The following is a 24,524-nucleotide window of genomic DNA, read 5'->3' on the forward strand; positions in this document are numbered from 1 at the left end:
CATTTTCGATCATGTATTCATCTATCTATCTATCTATACCTATATCTATATCTTTATATCAATATCAATATCTATATCTATCTATCTATCTATCTATCTATATAGCTATCTATCTATCTATCTATCTATCTATATATATATATATATATATATATATATATATATATATATATATATATATATATATATATATATATATATATATACAAGGTCACTACGAAAGTTTTGAGATACGCATTGTTGTGGTACAGTATTTGAATTCCAACAATTGCGTTCGGTAGTGGTATCCAGAGCGAAGAAGCGAAGAAAGTTTCAACTCGCCTCGCTTATCGGCGTGGCCGTATCACCTTCACTTGTTTGTTGATGTGAGCAGTATTCGGCTGTCTAGAATGGAGCTCGAAAGGGAACATTTTCGTGCAATGATCCTTTACGATTTCAAAAGTGATTTGAACGAGACACAAAGCCTTGACCGTTGGCAGGGGGCATTTGGGAACCTTGCTTCTTCCCGTGCTACAATTTTTCGGTGGTTGGGTAAATTCAGAAGAGGCCGGAGATCGCTTAAAGATGAAGTGAGCTGGACGTCCGGCAACAGCTGTCAGCTGAAAACATTGCCGCTGTGGAACAAATGATTCGAGAAAATCTTCGAACAACTTTGAAGGACATTGAATCTACAGTGAACATTGGATCGCCAGCAGTAACAAAAATTCTTCATGATCATCTTCGGCTTAGGAAGGTTTCATCTCGTTGGGTGCCTCACACTTTGCCTGAACAGCAGAAGCGCATGCGTGTGGAATGATGTGAAGAAATGCTTGCAAGATTTGATGGATTCAAATCTCGACGCATCTCTGACATTATTACTGGTGATGAGACTTGGATCTATCAATTTGACCCTGAAAATAAACTCCAGTCTACAGTTTGGATCTTTCCAGACGAAAATCCACCCACGAAAGTGAAGCGACCGCGAAGTGTGGGGAAGAAGATGGTCGCAATTTTCTTCTCCAAATCTGGCCATGTTGCAACTGTTCCACTTGAAGAACAAAGGACTGTTACTGTTCAGTGGTACACCACTGTTTGCCTAACAAAAGTGTTCCAGAAGCTTCGGGAACGGCGTCCAAGAACTGGATTTCGTGGGATCCTGCTTCATCATGACAACGCGTACGCACACCCAGCCAACATCACAATTCAGTTTTTAGAATCTACGGAGGTCAAACTTATGACTTATCCGCCGTATAGCCCTGACCTGGCCCCGTGTGATTTTTTTTCTGTTTCCCAGGATCGAAGATCGCATGCGTGGGAAGAGATTTTGCAGCCCTGAAGAAGCTGAGGTGACTTACGAGAATGAACTTTCAAACACTTGAAGAAAAACACTGGCAACACTGCTTCCAAAAGTGGTTTTCGAGGATGCAAAAGTGTGTACAGTGTAATGGTGAATACTTTGAGAAAGTGTAAGTGTTAAATTGATTTTAACTATGTAAGTTATTTCACATCTCAAAACTTTCGTAGTGACCCTCGTATATATATATGTATGTATAGTGTTTTTTTAATAATAAAGGTGCCGATACGTTCACAATGGTTAAAAAGTTTGAAAGTGTGTTACATACCTTTCAGGGTAATAATAATAATAATAATAATAATAATAATAATAATAATAATAATAATAATAATAATAATAATAATAATAATAATCACAATTAGCTCCCAACGTTCAGACTTCAAACCCTACACTTTTGAGTAGAACAGCATTTTCATAAAAGATAATTGAAATACAAGCACGTACGCAGGAATTTATTTCGGAAGGAAAAATGAAATGAAATCATTAAGTTTTACGTCGCACGGTTATGCCATTTAGGCTAAAGTAGACGGTGATAATGAGAAATGAATGAAATGGCGGAATGAGGAAGTGGAAGGAAACGGGAGAACCCCGAGAAAACCCACAAGCGCGGTGTTTGTCCCCCACAAAGTCCACACGGCGCGAGCTGGGATCGGACGAGAGACCCCAAGCACCGGAGGTTAACACTCTACCACTGAGCCACCGAGCCCTCTATTTATTTCGGAAGGGTCAAAGGTATTCGGGCGGGTTCAAATTCAATTTGAGGATAAATTATATTAAAATTTGTAAACTTGCCCCTAAATTTGTACAAAAATCAGGATTTCGGGGGTCCGGACCCCAAAATTCCACCCTCTGCGTACGTCCCTGTTGAAATATCTACGTTTTAAAGCCTATTCCAGACAGCAACGTAAATTACGAAAAGACAGCATAATATTTTAAAAGATGGTTCATAGGATAAGAAATGTACTCACATGGTCCTTAGCAATTTTGAAAAAGCTACTATATTTTTTGCCATATCTGGAAATAACTACTCGATGTTCCTCTACAAACCGCACTTTTGTTTAAGATTCAATTAAAATTTTCATAATTCGAAAATATTTACAGCTTTCTTGTCTGCCACACCACACAACAAATCACACGACCAACTAAATGAAAGATACTTCAGTGCTGAAAATCAATTCTAAGACGTTTTAGTGTCCCTAAAATCGAAGCCGTTGCAAAATGTTAAGACTCACATTATCTCTTGAGCCGTTGTGGTCGGATCTTCAAACTTTTCCACCTGTAATTGAGCACAAACTCGAGAGCGCGACAAGTTAAGTTTCTTCTCAATGCGAAAAAAAAACCTTAAGATTTTAGGCAGAAAGCTTGGTTTAGTGTCCGCAAGTAACAAAAGTGAGCGAGCTTCGATATCTAAAGAAGTTTCTGCCAAAGCATACAAAGAAACAATAGCACAATAGTTTCAATAACATCTGTGTGGTCCTTCGGTAGGCCACACATCCCGTAAGAAGCTAAATCCTAAATTGTAAAATTGGTAGGAGGAAAGGGTAGTTTAGATTGCACGCGTGGCCAAAACAAAAGACTCGTAGCCCCTTGTATAGATAGTTTTCTAGCACTTCTGCATCTTGAATGCACATTTCCATCTACTGAATGCCCATATCGTGTAGGCATTTATATATATGTGTGTGTATGAAAGAGAGAGAGAGTCTGACTTGCTCACCGTCCACTTTTGTCTTATTGCTTTATTTATCTTAGGAATTCAACCCTCAACCCTCCATCTCTAGTGGCTATTGAATTAACGACAGACAAATATGTTAGGAGACGTCAGTCTTTTCAGGGAAAAAAATCTGGTCGGTTCAGAGCCTTTATGGTTTATATTACCGTACGAAAAAGGAATGAACAAAGGGAAGCGCGAGGACATACCAGCAAGGGAAAGATCTCTGAGTATTATTTAGTGGCTTCAAGAAGGAACAAAGATTTGCAGCTCTTTCTCCAGAAAGAAAAAGGAAAACGAAAACAAACAAACAAAAAATCTCTGATTTTCAATAAACCTACACATTTACTATTTGGTATTTTTTAAAGTTTCTTGTCAACCCATTTTTAAAACAGAAAAGAAAATATTCCGCGACCATTAAAAGGTGCAGGTATGCCATACCGTTGCGTTCCGCCAGAAAAATCGATATATATATCCTCCCCCTTCCGCCAAGTTGCGGGGATGAATTTTGATTTAAACGACATCGGAAGTGTCATTGTTCATTTCAGCAACCCCCAAAATTATGGATTCGACACAAATATCTGTCATATTCCCCTCTCTCCTTCCCTCAAGTTGCACCTTCAAAGTGAAATGATAAAAAAACATCCTGAACCTCATCTATGTTGAAAATTTTATCGAGATCGTTCTGATGATTCAAGGGTTATTAAGTTTGAAATAGTCACTTTCTTTTTGATTGCTATATATAATCTCTCGCACTAGAAAACATGTATTTGTTTACATACAGGATTTTGTACATAAAATTTGTATAAGTCCCTATATTAAAATATTAAATAATAGTAATTATATGTTTTAGTGCATGAATATTAGTGAAATTTTCCTGCTGCTCTTTCTCTTAAGAAGTAATTTGGTTAACATTAAGAAAACTTCACCAGACCAAAGAGCATATTGAGAACTCAGTTTTATTCAAAAGACCTATTCTTGCAACAGAACACTTTATGTTGGTAGGCTTGTATGTAACTGTAATTAATGTATGTAACTGTAAGTTCTGTAATTAATGCACATCCACAAATAAACGACATAACAGAAATAAGTGCAAACTTATAATTTTTAACTAGCTGACACAGCGCATCATTCACATATGAACATGAATCTCCTTGTCATTCCTCATATCTGTACATGTCCCTTTACAGATAGAAGTGAAGGACACCTTCATAAAAATCGGCAAGGGGTATCATAAAGGGGATTTTTCTTTATTTTTTTCAATATCTCGCACCGTTTGCAAGATTTGAGCTCACTTGTGGTTGGAATTTCTAATTCATATATGACCAGTGTTTTCTTTCTTTTTGCATGCATTATGTAATAAGTAAAGATATTATACACACAATTAATTACGTCAGTGATATACGGAGTTTATTGGGGAAAAGCTCTCCAAACAATGAAGATCCATCTTAGACTGGAGAAATGGTTATCCTTCATTTTCTTATTTGGCCAAGAAAAAAACACCTGAGAGATATACAACCCCTATATACAACTATGTTATGTTGGAATATATAACTCGTAGGGTATGATGCTTTACTTTTTTCAAAAATTTCAGTACTTTCAGTGTACCTCTAACATTTTAATAAAAAACTAATGACCATGCTTTTTTTTAAATATTAATTAGAACTGAACAGTTTACACAAAATTTGGAATCGACCAATGAAAACGGAACGTTTATAGCACTTGTGGCTTCAAGATCTAATTGTCGAAAGGACTGGAGACAAACATATAAACTTTTCTGTGGGGACAAGCAAACATATACGCGTAAATCTAGTATTTTAATACAGATAATAATTGGATTAATTTTATTTTCGAGTGCTATGTTTTAATATTCACAATATTGAAATTTTTGAACTTATGTTTTTCAGGCGTTAGAAAAAAAGGATATCATTACTAGCAAAAATAACCTAATACAAACATTTTTTAAATATTTTTTCAATGTTTCCAATTTTTCTGGAAAGAAATCGAACAAAAACTTATTTTTACCAACAGGTTCAAAATTTCCAGAAATTTTACAACACTAGTTCAGACACACTTGTACTTTGCCCAACATTAAACTCTGGGTGTTAGTTCTGACGCAGCTCGGAACTAACCCTGTTTTACCAGTATGCTCAGCCTACGACGTCCGACATATGTAATGAGGTGAGGGGCGTCCAACCCCTCGACGTTTGGACGTCGTTTCCCCTTGGTTTCGCCACTTGTTGAAGACACTCACCCCAGCACTCCTCAAACACTTGACAAGTCCTGCAATTTCCGAAATTCTCATGTCGAGTGTTCCTGAGTGAGTACTTTCTTCAAAATAATATTAAAAATTATAGAAAGATTTTCAAGATATTCGAGTCGAGTCGAGATTCGAGACATGTCTCGACTCTTGCGCATCCCTACGTCCCACGGTTATGCCGGTTAGGCTAAAGGAGACCGTGATGATGAGAGATGAGTGAAATGGTTGAATAAAGAAAGTGGGAGGAAACGGGAAAACCCCGAGAAAACCCACGAGCACGGTGTTTGTTCACCACAAAGTCCACACGGCGCGAGCTGGGATCGAACCAGGAACCCCAAGCACAAACATTGCGTGCTTGGGTTTTCTTGGGGTTCTCTCTTTCCTCCCACTTTCTTCATTCTACCATTTCATTCATCCTTATTATCACCGTTTCCTTTAGCCTACCGGGCATAATCGTGGGACGTAAAACTCAAAGATCTCATTTCATTTCTATATTAGTGAAATTTATCTTTATATATTAAGAAAGTGTTCAATTTCAGGATTCGTTTGAATTAGAGATGTGAAATTCCGAATGTAAACCCTTGAATAGGGATGGGCACGAGTCTAGCCAAAGGTAATTTTGTCGAGTCAAGTTCCGAACCGAGTCACTGTTTTTGAGCTCGAGCCGGCTCGGCTCAATTTAGCCAATGGCTTGAGCTGGTTCGGTTGGGATGAGCCACGGACTTGACTCAACTGAGTCGTTAGCTCGAGCCGGTTCGGTTGGAATGAGTCACCGAGTCATTTTCCCTCGGTTCAGGTGAGTCTTAGGCTCGAGAGAGCTCGGTTGAAACGAGTCCATCGGCTCGGCTGACTCGGCTCAACTGAGCCGATGGCTCCAGTAGGCTCGGTTAGGGTAAGCCATCAACTCGGTTCGGTTCAGCTCAGGTGAGCCACCGGCTCAAGCTGACTTGGTTGGAATGAGCTGTTGGCTCCGCTCACTTCTCGGTAGGGATAAGCACGAGTCGAGTCGAAATTTAAGATTTTCTATATAAAAACTTGTAATAAATTTTAGCTCGAGCCCGGAACTCAAACCCAGAACCTCATGAACGATGTCCTTGCCTCCTAGACTTTACGACTACCGAAATCGGAAGTCAAGTAGTTTTTAGTATTCAGATACAAACCACTTATGTTTCATGTTTGTACACAGTGTTCTTATAATAATACTAATAATAATAATAATAATAATAATAATAATAATAATAATAATAATAATAATAATAATAATAATAATAATAATAATAATAATAATAATAATAAGTTGTAGTAGAAGTAATAACATTGATAATAATTGTATTGTCTATCTAGAATAATTGAAGACAGTTCTTGAAACTACACATAGGATTTGGCTCGGTTTGGCTCGACTCGACTCGAAACTCGACCCAAATTCCAGTCGAGTTTCGAGTCGAGTTGGAGGAATTTCTTCGAGTCGAGTTCAAAGATGTTTGTTTCGAGTCGAGTCGAGTTTCAAAGAAAACTCGCTCGAACTCGCTCGTGGCCCTTGAATAAAAATAATGGATTTAATATGTCCGAATAGTCCACTTCTAAGGCGGGAAAAGGGAAACGTTTCTATAATTGTGACATTTCCCTTTATTTATTCACACAGTACCGAGTGTGGGAGTCTCTTACGTTAAAGATGTGAAATTTGAAATATGAATTATTATATAAAAACAATGGAACATATTTCAAGGCTTTTGCATATTCCGCTGCTAAGAGAGGAAGGACGGTCATTTATATATCAAATTTTCCACTTATTTATTTACAGTCTAAGTGGGTAGGGAAGTTCAAAATTTATGCCAAAAATGGAGTATCTAATGGAGTTTTGTAATTACACTTTCATTGAAACACACTCCTCAGAGAGAAGGAGATTCAAATATTTTACGACTAACGATAAAATAATTTGAGGAAATCCCCAATATGTGTAGCACACCACAAGGAGGCAATACAGCAATCGAAAACAGACACAATTGGGCTGATTATTTTACAAGCTATATAGGTAGAATTTCATGGCAAGATAATTTTGTTTAAGTTTTCTTTTTTGTGTCAAAAACATTCAGTTATCTCTAGAATAGCAATGACGTGTACAATATTGTCAATTGTACAAGAACCAATAATATTTTTGTTACACATCCAGTACATTTTTTTTAACCTCATGAGTACCCTGATGTTCAACTAATTTTCGTGTTAAATCTAATATTTTTAAAATTTAATACATTAATAAATAAAGACGACAAATTGTCAGTTGAAAAACGGCGTTTTTTCTTTCTCTATGTTCTGCTATTATGTTGATGGTTATTTTGGACTTCAGCGTCTTTTTTCAGCGCAGAGACAACACGTGACATCGACCTAAAGTATAATGCTGTGTTATAAATGGTCCGTTCATTCCGATCCGTTCGTGTAAATACTACATGAACATTAGATTTTCACATTAAAAAGTAATACTAATACATATCAATAGTGTATTTGCTTCTTTGTTTTTTATTAAATTTCTCACATATGGTGTTGCACATCTTGTTCCATGCCTCTCGCTTTTTATTTCTGTCTCGATATTTTTCACACTTTAAATCCTATATCTCGGGATATTTTTGAAAAGAGTTCTTCGTCGAGTTCTTCGATTTCCATTTCTGTGGGCGCAGGAAAGTCTGCTCGTGTTGCTTGACATTGCCAGCAATGATTTGCCGACCCGCTACACTTGTGCGGACTCGCTGCGAGCCAGCAGTCCTCGCAACTCAAATTTTACCCGCCTCGGGTCCGCAGCTATTGTGGTATAAATGATAAGAAGCAACGTATTTCCGGATCGCGCGGGTTCGCAGCAGAGTTTTGTGCCCGTGTGAACCGACAGTAAATGAGCTGCGATCATGGATCATACAGTGACTGCATCACAGATTAGAGCTAATGATGTCATTTAGAACCATTTGCAACTCTTTGTTGAACACAGGATTTTGAATGCCTAATGTAACATTTTCAAGCCTTCCAGTCGCACCTTGCCATCGTGAAGCTTACTTCCAATGGAACGATTGGAAAAATCAATGGCGGGTGATTGTGTTTAGCATGAGATCTGTTTCTGCCCAAGTCCTACTGATGCTTGTATTATAAAATAAGTGAAGTATCATTTAGTAGTGCATAAAGTTTTTTTTTATTAACATGGAACAGAATGGCCAATTAAAATATTTTTTATTGTGAATATTTCGTACGCGGAAGGTGAGAGAATAGTTAAAGCATCTAAAAATAAGAATAACCTGAGGCCAAGGTTGTGTGAACTGAAAAATAAACGTTTTCACAACAAGCTATAACATAACACCTAGCTAACCTCGATATGTGCATCTGTAATCTGATCTACTGTTTGCAAAAAAAGTTAAAAAACAAAATATCTGGTGACGGACGTATGGACTTCCTCCCCAAAAAAAATAGCAGCACACTTATTAAAAAACATTTTTTTTTTATTTTTCTGCGTGATACGTCACGAAATTGAAGAATATAAAAAGCACAGGCAAGAGACATGGAGCATGACAATTCACATCGACGAATCATACACTTTGGATCGAATCACCAGTAACCTCAATGGAGTTTAGAACGCTTTCCTTGTAAGTACCCTCTCTTTTCCTATGGTATCCCTTCTGCACTTTGGGGAGAAGCTTCAGTAAAACTCTGACATCTGGCATGCATAAAAAAGTAATTCATCATTGTAGGTATAAGTCTCCTGTGACAAGCGACCCACTGTAAATTTCAGTTTTGAAAATTTATTTTCATATTCTTGTAAATTCAGTCATAATAAATTGTAGTTTAAATGGGGCTTCATGTTTTCATTTCCAGCCCTGAGATTTAACAACGCCAAAAATTTAGGTTTGCTTCAATTGCACTTTAAAGAATTCAGTTTTATTTACAATGCCATGTATTTGCATTTTTTAATATTTTATGGCTCCCCGGCGAAGATACAATAAAAAAACTTTTTTTAATATTTTTTTGCGTGATACGTCACGAAATTGAAGAATATAAAAAGCACAGGCAAGAGACATGGAGCATGACAATTCACATCGACGAATCATACACTTTGGATCGAATCACCAGTAACCTCAATGGAGTTTAGAACGCTTTCCTTGTAAGTACCCTCTCTTTTCCTATGGTATCCCTTCTGCACTTTGGGGAGGAGCTTCAGTAAAACTCTGCCATCTGGCATGCATAAAAAAGTCATTCATCATTGTAGGTATAAGTCTCCTGTGACAAGCGACCCACTGTAAATTTCAGTTTTGAAAATTTATTTTCATATTCTTGTAAATTCAGTCATAATAAATTGTAGTTTAAATGGGGCTTCATGTTTTCATTTCCAGCCCTGAGATTTAACAACGCCAAAAAATTTAGGTTTGCTTCAATTGCACTTTAAAGAATTCAGTTTTATTTACAATGTCATACATTTGAATTTTTTAATATTTTACTTGTTTGCAGGTTTGGCATTGATGTGATCACTGCAACCGTATATAATGTATGCGGTAATGACATCAGAACCAATACCAGACGTTATGGTCTGTGAAATCGTAGTCCACAATGGAAGTTCGTCTCTGTTGTTGCAAAAGAAAACAGCGAACAGTGTGGTGTACATTCTGAACGTCAGCCAAATCGATCTGTTATGTTTCCACACCATCAAGGAAATATGTTCTTTCAACAGGACCAAGACTGCTAACACACTGTGCATGTCACCTAACATGCTTCACTTCTCTGACCTGAATGCTCACCGGACCAATTCAAATAAGCATGTCTTAAATTCGATTGGACAATGCCTCGATTCAGTTTACAACTCCGGCAACAAATCTTGGCAAACTGCACCAATAGATGGAACAATCATGGAATGTCATTTTGCATGATTTTCCGGTATATCTACATCAATTTCTGTGCAATAATGGTTCCTGTATTAAAGCTGGAGAAGATTATATACAATGTACTGACATGAGTTTTGATACGCCCTGCAAGTTTGTCCAATGATGTAGGAATCAGAGCAATGATTGAGATGTTAAGTTTGTATTCTATAGTTTGCAATGTAAGCCCATAATATTTATTTAAAAATGTGTGTAGAATATGTCTAATAATAAACATATGCGTTATGGTTATAATATTAACCATAAATGTAATAGTTTATAAATTACATAAAATGCATTAGGAAATATCTTATTTAACATTTGCAGATTCATATGTACGTTATAGGAAACTGTAGCTATTTTTCGGCGCCAGATATAATCACACATCACTCAATTATATAATAATAATAATAATAATAATAATAATAATACCTAGGTAATAATCTGGTACGTCCATACTACTTGCAGGCTACCACAAACTAGTTTAATGTCTATTGATGTTACTTTCAGATGTTCCTGTTATTTTATTTAAATTTATATGTTTACATATATATAGGCCTATATATATGTGTGGGGGGGGGTGTATTAAAATAATTACAAATTTAACTCAATCACTAATACTTTACAACAATTCTCTTTTGATAGGAAATATCGACCCATCTATGACAACATTCGAAGACTTTGTGAAACTCGCTGACGTAATGCTTCATGTGGTTCTCGAACATGAAGAAAGTGTAAGAACTCGCGGAGCTCGACTTATCGTGTCGGGGCAAAATCTCAGTTGGAAGTTAATAAAATGGTTTAGTTTCACGAATGTAGTGTTTTTATCTAAACTATGGCAGGTAAGTGTAAGGTCTGAGTTCATATATAGTACCTAGGTTTAAAATGTCGAAGTGTGGTCTCTTCGTCGTCAATTCTCTTCCATCCGATATAAGTAAATTTCACGTTGTTTTTTATCAGTATATTATTATACTATTGACTAAACTGTTTATAAATCTTAAACTCAGGGGGAAAGGGATAATTGCCTCTTGATGACGCAGCTGAAGCAAATACAAAGCACTTGCTTCCGATCTGCTAACTGAGTAGGCCTAGCACTTTATGAAAACGCAATTACCCTTTGCATTAACATCGCCTTCGAGCGTCAGTGAATATACGCGTAGTTTTTAGCTTTGTAAAATAAGTACCTTTGTTATGTACTTTGGCAAATTATCCAGTTCTCACAACACTTTCAAAGGATTAATTCATATTCCATCAGCCAGTAGCCAGAAAGACTGTATCGAAGGTCACTTTTGAGCTATTGACAAGATTTAAGAAACCAATCAGTGGTGAAATTACCAACTTTCATAAAAGCGGTGAAATTTATAAAAGAAACTGATCTGAATCAGGGGTAAAGTGGTCACCGTTACCCCACTTTCAAAAAATATCTTTGGGGACCCTCCCACTTCCTAAAAAATTACAATGAGCAAAGATAGGCAAGACAGACGGCATAACAACATGCGTCTCCCTACCTTTTCAAATCCACTTTTACTCCTAATCTGAATGCGTTATACAATGAAGTTCAGGACATTTTCTTGAAGCAACAAGAGTAATTTCGGAGTAATATAGGATCGAAGCTTTCTGTGTGAGGACCCAGAGCGCTAGGCAAACATTAAGTGAGTTGTCTGAACTAAATTCTTAATGACTTAATTTTTTTCAAATACCTTCTCGTCACATCTTATATAAATTTCGTCCTACCAGTTAATGATTGCACATTGTATTTTTAAATGAGACGAATATGGCAATCGTTTTAATAGAAGTACTGTCATTTGTATGCCACGCTTCGGTTTCGAAATATTAATGAGGTATATAGGCCTGGGGACAGGGACATGACATGACTGTGCTGCCTTGTGTAGATAACACGATAGATCACATTCACATGTTTTTATGCTGTACTCATATTCAACCATCAACAACATCTAGCCCGTTCGATTCATACTTTCTACACACCGCATAGAAATATCTGTGCGCATACTAAAGCATTAAAAAATGTTGAACTTGAGTGATCCAGTAGCAACCGGTTAATACTACAACCGAGAGTGATGATGTAGTTGAACTACCAAGAAGTATTAAGTATTAATAGAGGAAGTCAATATTTGAGCTACTCCATGTTTCACTCTGTTCCTGGATGACTTCAACAAATGAGCTAGAAACAAAAACTGGTGATGCATTGCAGATTCAAGTTATCAGTAGTGTGCCAAAGCGCGCATGTGATGATGTTATTTCATAGTTGGACGTGCAATAGAATCACATATCAAGGAACTGATTTGAATCAGTTAAACGACAAGCTGAGATACTAGCTTTTAAGTGAAGAAGAGAGAGGTACATTATGTACGGAGGCAGAGTGTAAGTTATTTGTTCAATTAATTGTTCACCGCTGGGAAGCTGAACTTGGTGTCTGTGACATTCTTTACTTAAGAAATGTTTGGCTTGCTGTCACATCGTTCACAGGTGACATTATTGTCGCACGTCTATGGTGCGTCGGGATCTTGGCTTCGATTCCCGAAAATGTTAACACGTTATGGTGGTTCGAATTCCAATTTAAACTGTAGGCCAACGTTTCATATAACATAACTCAAACCAACCAATTATCGTCATGTGGATAGATTTAACAGAACTTGGAAACCGTGCGTTTCGTTTCTTCAAACTTTTAACGTGTGTAAAGGACAATGCTTTAAAAAGATATTAACCAGAATAACCAGAGTAAGTCTATTTAATTTTTGATCCATATTTTGTAAGCTACATTATGCAAATCATTAAAGCGTCTAAACCAAAGTAAAACTGTTCAAACTTTTAATTTATAGCTTACAATTAATAAATAAAAATGGTACCTGCTTTTGTTTTGCCTTGTGAAATAGGATTTTTTTTTCTTACAGATATATCCATTACAAGAGCAGGAGCATCATTTCATATGGATACCCAGCTTCATGCGAGCACCTGTTGCATTAGGTTATTCTTTGATTTCGAATTATACTATTGCTAAAAGTGTAAGTTAATATCGCCATTATGCGGTGTTAAATTTAGAAATTAAGGTTGGATTTAACACATCCCATAGTATGTTTACTTAAGAGAAATGTAAACACTAAAGTATCTATAGATTTAAAGTCAAAATATGCTACTTGTTTATATAACGATGGAAATTTGTTTGTAACTTTGAAGATGTGGGCTATAAAAAGGTAAAGTAAACAGAAACTATCAGAAAAATCAGAAACTACCAGAAAATTTTTAAAAACAGCTAACTTCAACAAATTATTTTTATGGTAGTTTTCACTGTAACTTTCCTCATCAAGTCTGTGTTTAGATACGATACGATCACAGTAGTCTCTACACATTATGCATTTCAAGATATACAACATTTATACTACGTAATTACACAGTGTTAAAGTTAATTCAATTATTTAAGTCTAATTAAATTTGCTTTTATAACCATCCTTGGTCATAGTTATCGCTTTAATATTCCAACAAAAATACTAAGGATATTTTGTTAATACATGTGCGACGAAATTTCATTCTATCAGCACTAAGCTCATCTATTTGTGTAAATCTAATGACTACAGGTGTACTGTATTATTGAAATTGCATATCAAGTCTTCCTATTCAACAATGGGCTGTTATTCTAAGTATTACAGCGGGGAATATCTTGCCTTCCCTCTGACATAAACCTTCCCTAACAGAAATTTAAATATATTGAGGTAAACTCAATGAAAACAGAAAGGTAACAAGAGAAGCCTATTATGTCATCATACAATAGAAACAAATGGATAGTGAGCGAAATCGAGCTTCAGACAGATGGAAATAATACTTTGAGCAGTTGCATGACAATAAGAATAAATTGTATACTTTAGGTATTCAAACGAAAAAATGAAATAATCGTGAATGACAAAGAAATTACGATATTGTGGGAGAAGTTCAAGCACATATAATGAAATAAAGAACGAAAAGATAAATAATAAACCTATTGAGTTTATTCGGAATGTAAGAGAAGAAGGAAAAAGAAATATTCCGAATTTGAAATTAAATTATGAAAATGGTCGAAAGATTGTTACAGAGAGTAAAATTAGCTTAAAAAGAACTAGAACTACAAACAAACGCATTTAGACACACTTAGTAGAAATACACGGGTCTGGTCCAAAGTTATATACAAGAAGAAGCCAATAGTATACAATACTGGTCCCAACATGGCATCCCTGACATGCATGAGACATCCTGAATATGTTAAACAAATTGTTCAAAAACGTGCAGCATTCGCCTTAATAGAACATGTTACTATCCCGAACACACAAGCAGCTGCTTAGATACATAGCGAGTCATAGACATGTATCTCTGTCTGGAAGATGGTCATTGCCGCGATGCGCTGTTGGTCAGATATCGTTCCATTATGCCCTTTATATCTCTTTCATTCTACCAAATATGATGTTGGCGATGACAATATGTCCGGAGTAATCGCACGAACGGAATAGCAGATCAATCTTCAACAATCGAGTGTTTAGTGCTTGTACATTCACATTGAACCATGGCAGCTCCACTGGCTTCAGGAAGCTCTTCGTTAGATCATCTGGTTACTCAAGGATACACGTCAGTGGTTAGAACTCCCTGTGTCCCAAATGTATACCACCGATGAGCCAGTGACACCATGACACACATTAGCAACAGTTCAACGGAACGACCACGCCGTTTCTTTGTCTTAGTACCGGCAATGCTCGAAAACACTCGTACAGTAAGTGTTCGCTTATGTCATTCTGGGATTGCAGACGCAATGTGATCACACCTAACTCGCTCGTCTTGTTGTCTGGCCACCTTATACTATTATCACATTCTCTCTACACACACTACACTCACCTTGCCATTTAAGATGGCCAGTGTGTGAATTTCACTCAAATCAGGCAATATATACGGAGTGACCTAAAATGCGTTTCCATCAGTGTCTTATTTTCCCATTGTATACAGCAAAGACAAAGCTTTGTGCTATAAAAAAGAAGTAAGGACGTTGAACAGTTTGGAATTGGAAAGAGACATAGTACTAAGATGTAATTAGGTTTGTTCCAGAAAATTGGTAAAAGCTTTCTAGATAAGGAGAAGAAAGAAACTATGTATTGTTCGTTGATTTCGAATGGTTTTAGCCGAGTAATTTGAAATAAAGTACTAAAGAATCTTGGGATGAAAGATCCGAAGGAACTTGAACCTGCCATTGAAATGATACAAGATATTAGAAATGATGTAGGACGGTAAAGTCGGAAGGAGTATTCGACAAAAGTTTGCCTCCCGGTAACATCATATTCTATCGAAGAGTTTGATTAGGAAACATATTGATCTGATAAGAGGTAGAATTAATATATTTGTCTCTCAGATGGTTTTATTGTTATTTGCAAATCTGAAATGAAAATAACATAATGCAAAAATAAATAAAGGCACTGAAAATAATAAGATAATGAAAGCAATGGTGGTTGAGGTGTAGTATTGTTCAAGAAGATATAAAATGTAATCAATAAATAGATAAGAAAACAGCAGGAGAAATGATTTTTTTAAGAAGACTGCAACGAGAATGATGAGGAGCATAGCACGTGAATCACTGAATGAAGAGATAAAAAAAAAAAGACTCACAAGGGGGCATCTTATATTGATAGTAGCATTGCCCAATCAAACAATGTGCAATCGATAGAGAAGTGAAAAAAAGTAAGAAATCCGAAGTTTTACGAGCCGACACCCAGAAACACAAGAGATACAGAGGAAAGATGAATCTAGAATCATGTAAAGATAGCAATGCAAAAGATACACTTACACAGGTAGAACTTCAAAATGATTAGAGTAATCAAAATGACATTTACACACCAGTATATCAAACAAACATTGAACCCGCAGACATGCTCAATAACATCATATGTAATGCAGTGTTGCCAACTAAGCACAAAATGAAGATTTGTTAAATAGCACGGAACACAAATTATAGCATATAGAAAATAAAATTATGAGTAGAACCATACCTGTGAAGTCATGATGTTCAGTGTTCCCAACGTTTAAAGATAGGCGTATAGGAATTTCTATATGAATCTCGGATGTAGAAGAGTACATACAGTACCAACTCACTGCGGAGTGCTTTACCAACATCAACGCTGAAAAATTGACTACCAATAATGTGTGAGGTGATACAATATTACGTGCATCAGAAAAGTGAGCCTACTAGTCAATTGTCAATCCAAGAGCATGCATCATTTCAGTTTTGTGTGTTGTGTTTGATACTATTCTGATTTTCCAGTTGGGCAAACCTGCTTCGACACTGTGCTTCGTCCCTTGTTTTCATACTTTGGTGATTATATTCTTGTTTGTGGTCTCATATTTTGGTTTTAACTAGTTTGAATCGTGTATTGTATGTACTCTTCTACATCCGAGATTCGTATAGGAATTCATATAGGCCTATCTTCAAACGTTGGCAACACTGTACATCATGACTTCACAGGTATGGTTCTACACATAATTAGATTTTCTATATGTTATAATTTGTGTTCCGTGCCATTTAACAAATCTTCATTTTGTGCTTAGTTGGCAACACTGCATTACATATGATGTTATTGAGCATGTCTGTGAGTAGAATGTTTGGTTACTATACTGTTGTGTAAATGTCATTTTGATTACTTTAATCATTTTGAAGTTCTTTCTGTGTAAGTGTATCTTTTGCATTGCTATCTTCACATGATTCTAGATTCATCTTTCCTCTGTAACTCGTGTGTTTCTGGGTGTCTGCCCGTAAAACTTTGGATTTCTCACTTTTCTTTACTCCTCTATCGATTGCACATTGTTTGATTGGGCAATGCTACTATCAATATACGATGTTCCCTTGTCAGATTAGAATACATATTACGCTGTAAACGTGGACATTAAGGAAAGATGATAGAAAAAATTCTTGAGTTCTTAGGAATTTGTATGTTGAAGAGGATGTAAAACCTTGGAGCGATAAAACCAATGAAGAGCATTGGGAATAATGGGGTTAAAAGAATATAATTAAAATTAATTAAAAAGATATTTGGACATTGCTGGAGAAGAAATTGTAACCCGAATGACTCGTAGAAGGTATGATGGAAGGAAAATGAGGAAGGTAGAGAGATGTTTAAATTTAAAGAAAATTACCTATCAGCGATAGAAGAATATTATCATGTACCGGATTGAGCAGAATACCACCAGCTCTTGATTCAAGTAACTCCCTATTTACTTATGATTTTGAAGTAAATTTAGTTGGGGTCTACTACCATTCTAGTCGTCCCCCTTATTTTAATATGCCAAAACAATTTAATATGCCCCATGGGCAAAGTCAACGTAATGATTATAAACACTCTCATTAAATAATTTTCCACATAATTTCAATGAATTTTTTATGATATTTTAAAAGTAATATTGAAAGAGAATGGTAGTGCTATCATTCTTGTGTCGAAAGTTAATATTTGTATAACGAGTTAGCTAGATGAAAATGTGTCCGTATTCTGGCATTTCAGAATATGAAAACCTTAACTTATTCAGCACAATTTTATATTTACTAGCAAATCACACAGACAAATTTCGGCTATGTCCTTTGGTTTGTGCAACATTAAGAAAAAGGTTTGGACAAGAGAGAAGACAGTCTTTAAGGGAATTTGAGGTAGTTAAGATTATAAACTGAGTATTCAATGAGAGATAGATATCACAAATACTTCAAATGAAAGGATAACAAAATTAACTTTTAATTATTCTATCCTACCAAACGTTTGAATATTTCTCATTTATGAGTGGAATGAGTGTCTCTTAATCTTCTCTTTCAGATGTACTTTCATTATAGAAGTGTGGAATCGTTGCACGAACATTTTGATCCAGCAATTCTTCCTAAGGATTTAGGAGGACATTTAGATGATGAAGAAGCATTTGAAAACTTAGAGGAGTATGTGCTACGGAAGGAGAAACAATTAGCAGGTTCGTAATACTTGACTTGCATTACCTTCATTTGCTTCAACCTGTGGTTTTAAATTATAGCAAATCATAGTTTACACACATAGTTGCTAAAAGTGTTTTAGGGTGTTCGAAGAAGGAATTCTGATTATTATTATTATTATTATTATTATTATTATTATTATTATTATTATTATTATTATTATTATTATTATTATTATTATTATTATTATTATTATTGTTATTATTATTATTATTAAGTATTCTGCCTATTATATAGATCCTTTAAATATCCTCCCAAATCCTAAGGATTTTTTGATGGTCAGTGATTATGTTATCTTGTTGATCTTCGATTCCAAAAACCTGCATATTTTTGTTAATTTTTTTCCACAATATAACTGCGTTTTTCGATACGTCAGACCATGTTTGCCACAGTGTTGAAGATACATTATTTATTTACATATTGCTTACATATTGTACTTCTTTTCGACTTTGTCAGTTTCATCCTCTCTTTCACATTCCACATTTTTTTGTGTGTGTCATACTCATTGTCACAGTAAAGAGTCAATATGAATGAAGTTAAATGCTCCAACCATTTTTCCCTTTTTAGACTGCCAACAGTGCCTTTAGCTCAAAGAAAATAGTGAATAATGCCGAGAACATAGAAAGTAGGCAACTTATGATTAAAAACATGTAATGTTGTCAAATGAGTACTTTTCCACAGTATGGAATGCGAGCAGTGCTAATAGTTACAACAGTAAACAACAGACAAAGCTTCATACTCACTGTTGTAATTGTGAAAACTAAGCAAGGTTTTCGAGCATCATAGTCCTCATCATCAGCTGCTAGAAGTCTGAAAAAGGTAAGAAACAATTAAACAGATGGAAAGGTGAATTGATAAAAAAAAGGTCATTCAAAGCAACTACACAACTTCAAATCACAAAATACTATACTATAATAGTGTTGTTGTTGTTGTTGTTGTTGTTGTGAACTTAGAAGTGCTCTGTGACGTCAAGATGTGTAGTTGCTTTGAATTACTATTTCATATCTTCAACTTTTCCTTTCCCACATGTTTTATTTTACCATTTCTCGTAACTTTTTCCAGACTTATGTAAGCTGATTATGAAGACCGTGAGCCTCGAAAATGTTCCTTAGTTTTCACAATCATTATGACGATTATAAATCATTGTCTTTAGTTTACTACTGTGGGTCCTCTTTCACCTTATTTTTGTATGGTGGACATCGAAAATAGTTTCCAGATCAAACTGTTTCTTCTCTATTGTAAAACATAGTGCCGCTCTGTGATGTTGTGAGCTGCAGTTTTCTGGTATTTTGTGAGTTCTGTGATACTGCCCACAGGACGTATTACCAAGGATTGTGTGTATATTTTAGGTGACTACGTGCACCTTTAATATACATGTTGCTTCCAGTCAATGACATAATTTTCCAAGATGACAATGTGAGAATTCATCGAGATAAACTATAGCATTCTTTTGCCCGGCTAATACCCAGAATTCAGCATTATTCAATATTTGCGATCAACTCTGAAGATCAGACTCCGTAGAAGACATATTTCTAGCTCCATCCTTTGTTCTGTACTGCATATTCTTCTGGAAATTGTTCATGTCTTATACATATGTCTCCATTCCATGACGAATCATAGCTGATCTGCAGACTAGCAGTTATACATCCCAGGTGTCTGTATTAAGCGCTAAAGAACTTGAATGATCGCCCAATAATTTCTGCCGAAGTCAAGATAAGTCGAGAACGGTAGATGTATTGGTAATTTTTGTTTAAAAGTAAAAATATTTGCTATGTTCACCTAAGTAAAAACCTTGTCTTTATGAAAATTATTTTCATGCCATCATTAGAATATGCAATACAAAGAAGTACTTTGGAGAAATAGGAACATTCAGAAATGTCTGAATTAAAATGTTCATTACTGCAGTTGTAATATTGGTAAAAGAATCCACACTCTATCTTATTAAGAACATTTTACAGCTTGTCCCGTTACTAACTACACTAACTTCAAGTGTGAATTCCTCATTCCTGAATCATTCCTCAATCCTGAATTATAGAACTATTAGTCTCATATCTCATGCAGCTAAAATTCTGCTCCGAATACTGAACAGAAGGTTATATGGAAGAACAAATAAAGATGTTGAGGAAGAGCAGTTCGGGTTCAGAAGAGGCAAGGGCACAAGAGATGCTATTGGATTATTAAGGGTGATCGGTGAAAGATTTATAGAAAAAGGGAAAGAGGTGTATGTTGTATTTATTGATCTAGAAAAGGCTTTTGACCGCGTTAATTGGGAATTGTTGTTGGGAGTTCTAACAAAGATAGGATTGGAATGGAAAGATAGAAGACTCATAAGAAACTTATACATGAACCAGCAAGTAAGTGTTAGGATAGGGGAAGAACTAACGGAAGAGAGTGCAATTGGAAGGGGAGTTCGACAAGGATGCTGCCTCTCGCCAACACTATTTAATGTCTATCTAGAAGAGATAGTGAAAAAGAGCCTACATGATGATGATGGCATTTCGGTAGGAGGTAGAATGATTAGATGCATAAGATTTGCAGACGATATGGCCCTTGTTGCAGAATCTGAAAAGAAAATCAATAAAATGTTAGAAAAAATGAGAAGGGGCTTTGAAGAATATGGGATGAAAATAAATGTTAGAAAGACAAAAGCCATGGTGATTGGAACGAAGGGGTCTGTGTCAAATATAAAAGTAGGAGGGGAGAAAATAGAACAAGTGAATAGTTTTCGATACCTGGGTAGTGTTCTTAGTAATGACATGAAATGCGAACGTGAAATAAAAGCAAGGATAGGAATGGCGAAAGAAGCCTTTAAAAGAAAGAAAAGTCTGTTTTGTGGGACCTTCAACAAAGAGTTGAGAAAAAGACTCATAAAATGCTTCGTGTGGAGTGTTGTGCTGTATGGGGCGGAAACGTGGACATTGCGTAAGGGTGACGAAAATCGACTGGAAGCCTTCGAAATGTGGGTGTGGAGAAGAATGGAAAGAGTTAGTTGGGTCGAGCGGAAAACGAATGAGAGAGTGTTAGAAATGGTGGGTGAGAAAAGAATACTTTTAGATGTTATTAGGAAGAGGAAGAGAAACTGGTTGGGACATTGCCTAAGAAGAGATTGTATCATGAGGGACGTCCTAGAGGGTATGGTGGCGGGAAAGAGAGGGAGGGGGCGAAAGAGACTACAATTAATGGATGATATTAAAACAGAAAGATCATACGCGAAGACGAAAAGGTTAGCGGAGGATCGTGGAGCATGGAAGCTTCTCAGCTGCGGCAAGTGACCTGCCAATAAAGGCAGAATACCTATGATGATGATGAACCCGAAAGGACTGAAAAGCTTCATATGTATATAGATATTTAAAAACTTCTGAAAGAAAGTATTTGTTAAACCTAGTATATGACAGCATCATAATTTACATTGTTCGTACATTGAAATGCTTAACATTCGATTTAATTTGATTTTGAGTTTAGCATTCCTTTCAGCAGCGAGAGTATACGAGATATGGACTTATAGGTTAACACGGGATAAACCACATGAGCTTCCACCGGAATCGACCTCGGGTCTCCCACACTAAAAGTACGTACGCTAACCACTTAACCACGAGGTTTAACAGCTTAACCACGAGTTTAACATTCGAGAATAAAACTCTGTAGAACATGACAAGAACGATATTACTTTTTTTTTTTTTTTTTAAGAAAACGGACGTGTAAATTCCCGATTACTTCTTGAATTTTAGTTAAATTATTTTTGGATTTCAACGAACACTCAGGATTACAAATAAGACCTTTCAGTACTTAAGTATCATGAATGCAGCATTTAAAACTGTTTCCAGCATATGTTGTAAGGTATTTTTAAAGTAATTCCAGCATGTGTGGTGAGGTAAGTAAACGTTTATTTGTTTTGCATTTGAACTGTTAAGGTGTAAAAATTCTGCTGCATTAAACGTGAAGATACCGTACACAAACGAGCAACTAGCAGACATTCACTACATGTACGGCTTAGCCGATTGTAATTGTCACCAAGCACGGAAGTCATAACAGCAACGCTATCCACTCCTTTCAATGCTAAATATTCGGACTTTTCTAGATGTTCACCACTGTTTACGTGAGTTTGGTCAGGTGCATCAACCACATCAACATTAAGGTCGACCACAACACCGCCCTGTGCACCAACAAAATAGGATTCTGCACTTATTTGAGAAAAACCCTGAAGTTAGAATTTGACAGTTAGAGCAGCAACATAAAGTACCACGAATGTCACCATGAAGAACACTAAATTATGCAAGCATATAAATGTAAACGTTTCAAAACTTCTGAAAGAAGATATTTGTTAAACCTGTTAGATGGCTGCATCAGAATTTACATTGTTCGTACAATGAAATGTTTAACATTCGATTTAATTTTGATTTTGAGTTTAGCATTCCTCTCAGCAGTGTGACTGTCCAACGTGTGTAAGGATTGGAACCAGATAATTCTCCGACTCGTGTAGACTCCTCTAATTGGTTTCTCCAGCAACGAGCTCTTCCAAATTTTGAATGCCGAGTTCTCTTTACAGATGAAGTATTATTCACGAGAGAAGGGATATTCAACATTCACAATCAACACCATTGGGCTTTCAACAAACCTCATGTCATGGTCGAAAGTAGTCATCAAGTGCAGTTTTCTCAGAGCGTATGGTGTGGCATCGTTAAAAACCACTTGCTGGAACCATTCTTTTCACCACGACAAATCATAGGACATTTCTATCTTCGTTTCCTGCAAGAACTGCTTATGTTAATGGGGGACGTTAATCTCTCTATAAGAACCAACATGTACTTCATGCACAATGATGCTCCACTCCACCACTCTGGTGGAATGAGACGTTTTCTTCATTTGCGTTATCTCAGATGGTGGATTGGTCGTAGAGGCTCAGTACCATGGGTCTTGCGATCACGCGATTGAATCTGATGGATTTTTATCTTTGGAGACATCTTAAGCAGTTACTGTATGACGAATCCGTTCCTAATGTCGAAGTCCTTAGATAATGTATCACTGATAGTTGGAATATCATTTGTCAAACCCCTGAAACTTTCGCTAATGTACGTGTATCGATAGAAAGGCGTGCTGAAACGTACATTCGAGCTAGTGAACAACAATTTGAATATATTTTGTAAACGTAATTGACATTTTGGCTTCATATATCCCATTAAATGAATTTGATTCTGGAATTGTTTTTGTTTTTTTCAATTTTTTTGAATATATTTTGTTTCAGAGGCCTAATCGCTGATTTTAGAGGCCACATTTATGTTCATATGAAGCTTCTTACTTTTTTTGGGCCTTAGGAATTGACATATGAAGTTTGTGTACTTAGTTACGGGACACTTTGCATATTAGATTTTTATATTGCAATATCAAATTGTTACTGAAGCTCACGAAAGTCGTTTCTCGAAATAAATAATCATTGTGGTATTTCAGTTTTAGCATTACTAAAAAAAATTTTCTTAATTTTCTTTCTTTCAGAAATGATGCAGTGCGGGTACGTTGAAAATAAAGAAGAATAGGAATAATATTCAGAAAGAAATCTCAAGATTTAATACCTATATTATATTTATATTTTGAACTCTGATTTTGTAATATGATAGTATGAATTGGAAGGACAAAGTATATGCTGAAAAATATAATTTTAATGATACCAAATACACGATTACGTTAACTAAATTAAACTTTTTGTATCCACTCATGTTTTATTTATTTGAACTGATGCTTCAAAAAGAATTTATTAACTTTATCATAAGAATTACGATATAAACTGTGATGATAATTAAAGGTGGTAAGTCATATTTGGTGGTAGAGGTTGCTTTACTGCTAATGTACAGTGTACCTTAAAATATATACTTACTGTTAGTTTTTATTTAAAGGATGCTTTATAAACGCCTTTACAGATTATAATTTAGGTATTTATTTGAGTTAGAGAAGATTGTTTTCCTTTGTTTAATTTAAAAATAATGTTGAGCAATTTTCCCTCTTCTTCCAGGTTTTCTCACTTTTTCACCATAGTTTACATAATCCACCCCATGCTGAAAGTGTGGGAAAATGAATGTTGGAAGTGAATATCTCCAAAACTACTACCTATTTTGAGCAGAGACAACATGTTATCGTCCTAGACTTGTAATTTGCTCTATTCGGAAATGCATGATTCGTATCATCCATGAGTGAGGAAATTTTCTTATATAACATGAAATGTACCATTGATGCAATTGTGAATATTCCCACATTATTTATTTGGGTTGGGTTTGATTGTAATGGTGAAAAATATTGGTGTAATTCACCTCTAAAAGTATACTCAAGAAGAAGTTGAAGCTTCAGCATGCTGTAAT

The 24,524-nt window shown here is 35.8% G+C and overlaps 1 protein-coding gene across 1 annotated transcript in view; it reads left to right on the forward strand.

Moving 5' to 3' along the window:
- Positions 1 to 23,844, forward strand: part of LOC145693278 (clavesin-2-like) — a 94,694-nt gene extending 70,850 nt beyond the window's left edge. The window contains exons 5-8 of the mRNA XM_081769123.1: positions 10,833 to 11,029; positions 13,100 to 13,210; positions 18,011 to 18,158; positions 23,668 to 23,844. Of these exons, the coding sequence (XP_081625249.1) occupies positions 10,833 to 11,029; positions 13,100 to 13,210; positions 18,011 to 18,158; positions 23,668 to 23,708 (497 nt within the window). The 3' untranslated portion in view covers positions 23,709 to 23,844. The remainder of the gene's footprint in view (positions 1 to 10,832; positions 11,030 to 13,099; positions 13,211 to 18,010; positions 18,159 to 23,667) is intronic.
- Positions 23,845 to 24,524: the final 680 nt, after the last annotated feature.

Source organism: Thermobia domestica, chromosome 8, assembly GCF_964235325.1.
Source record: "Thermobia domestica chromosome 8, izTheDome1.hap1.1, whole genome shotgun sequence".
Taxonomy (NCBI): Eukaryota; Metazoa; Arthropoda; class Insecta; order Zygentoma; family Lepismatidae; genus Thermobia; species Thermobia domestica.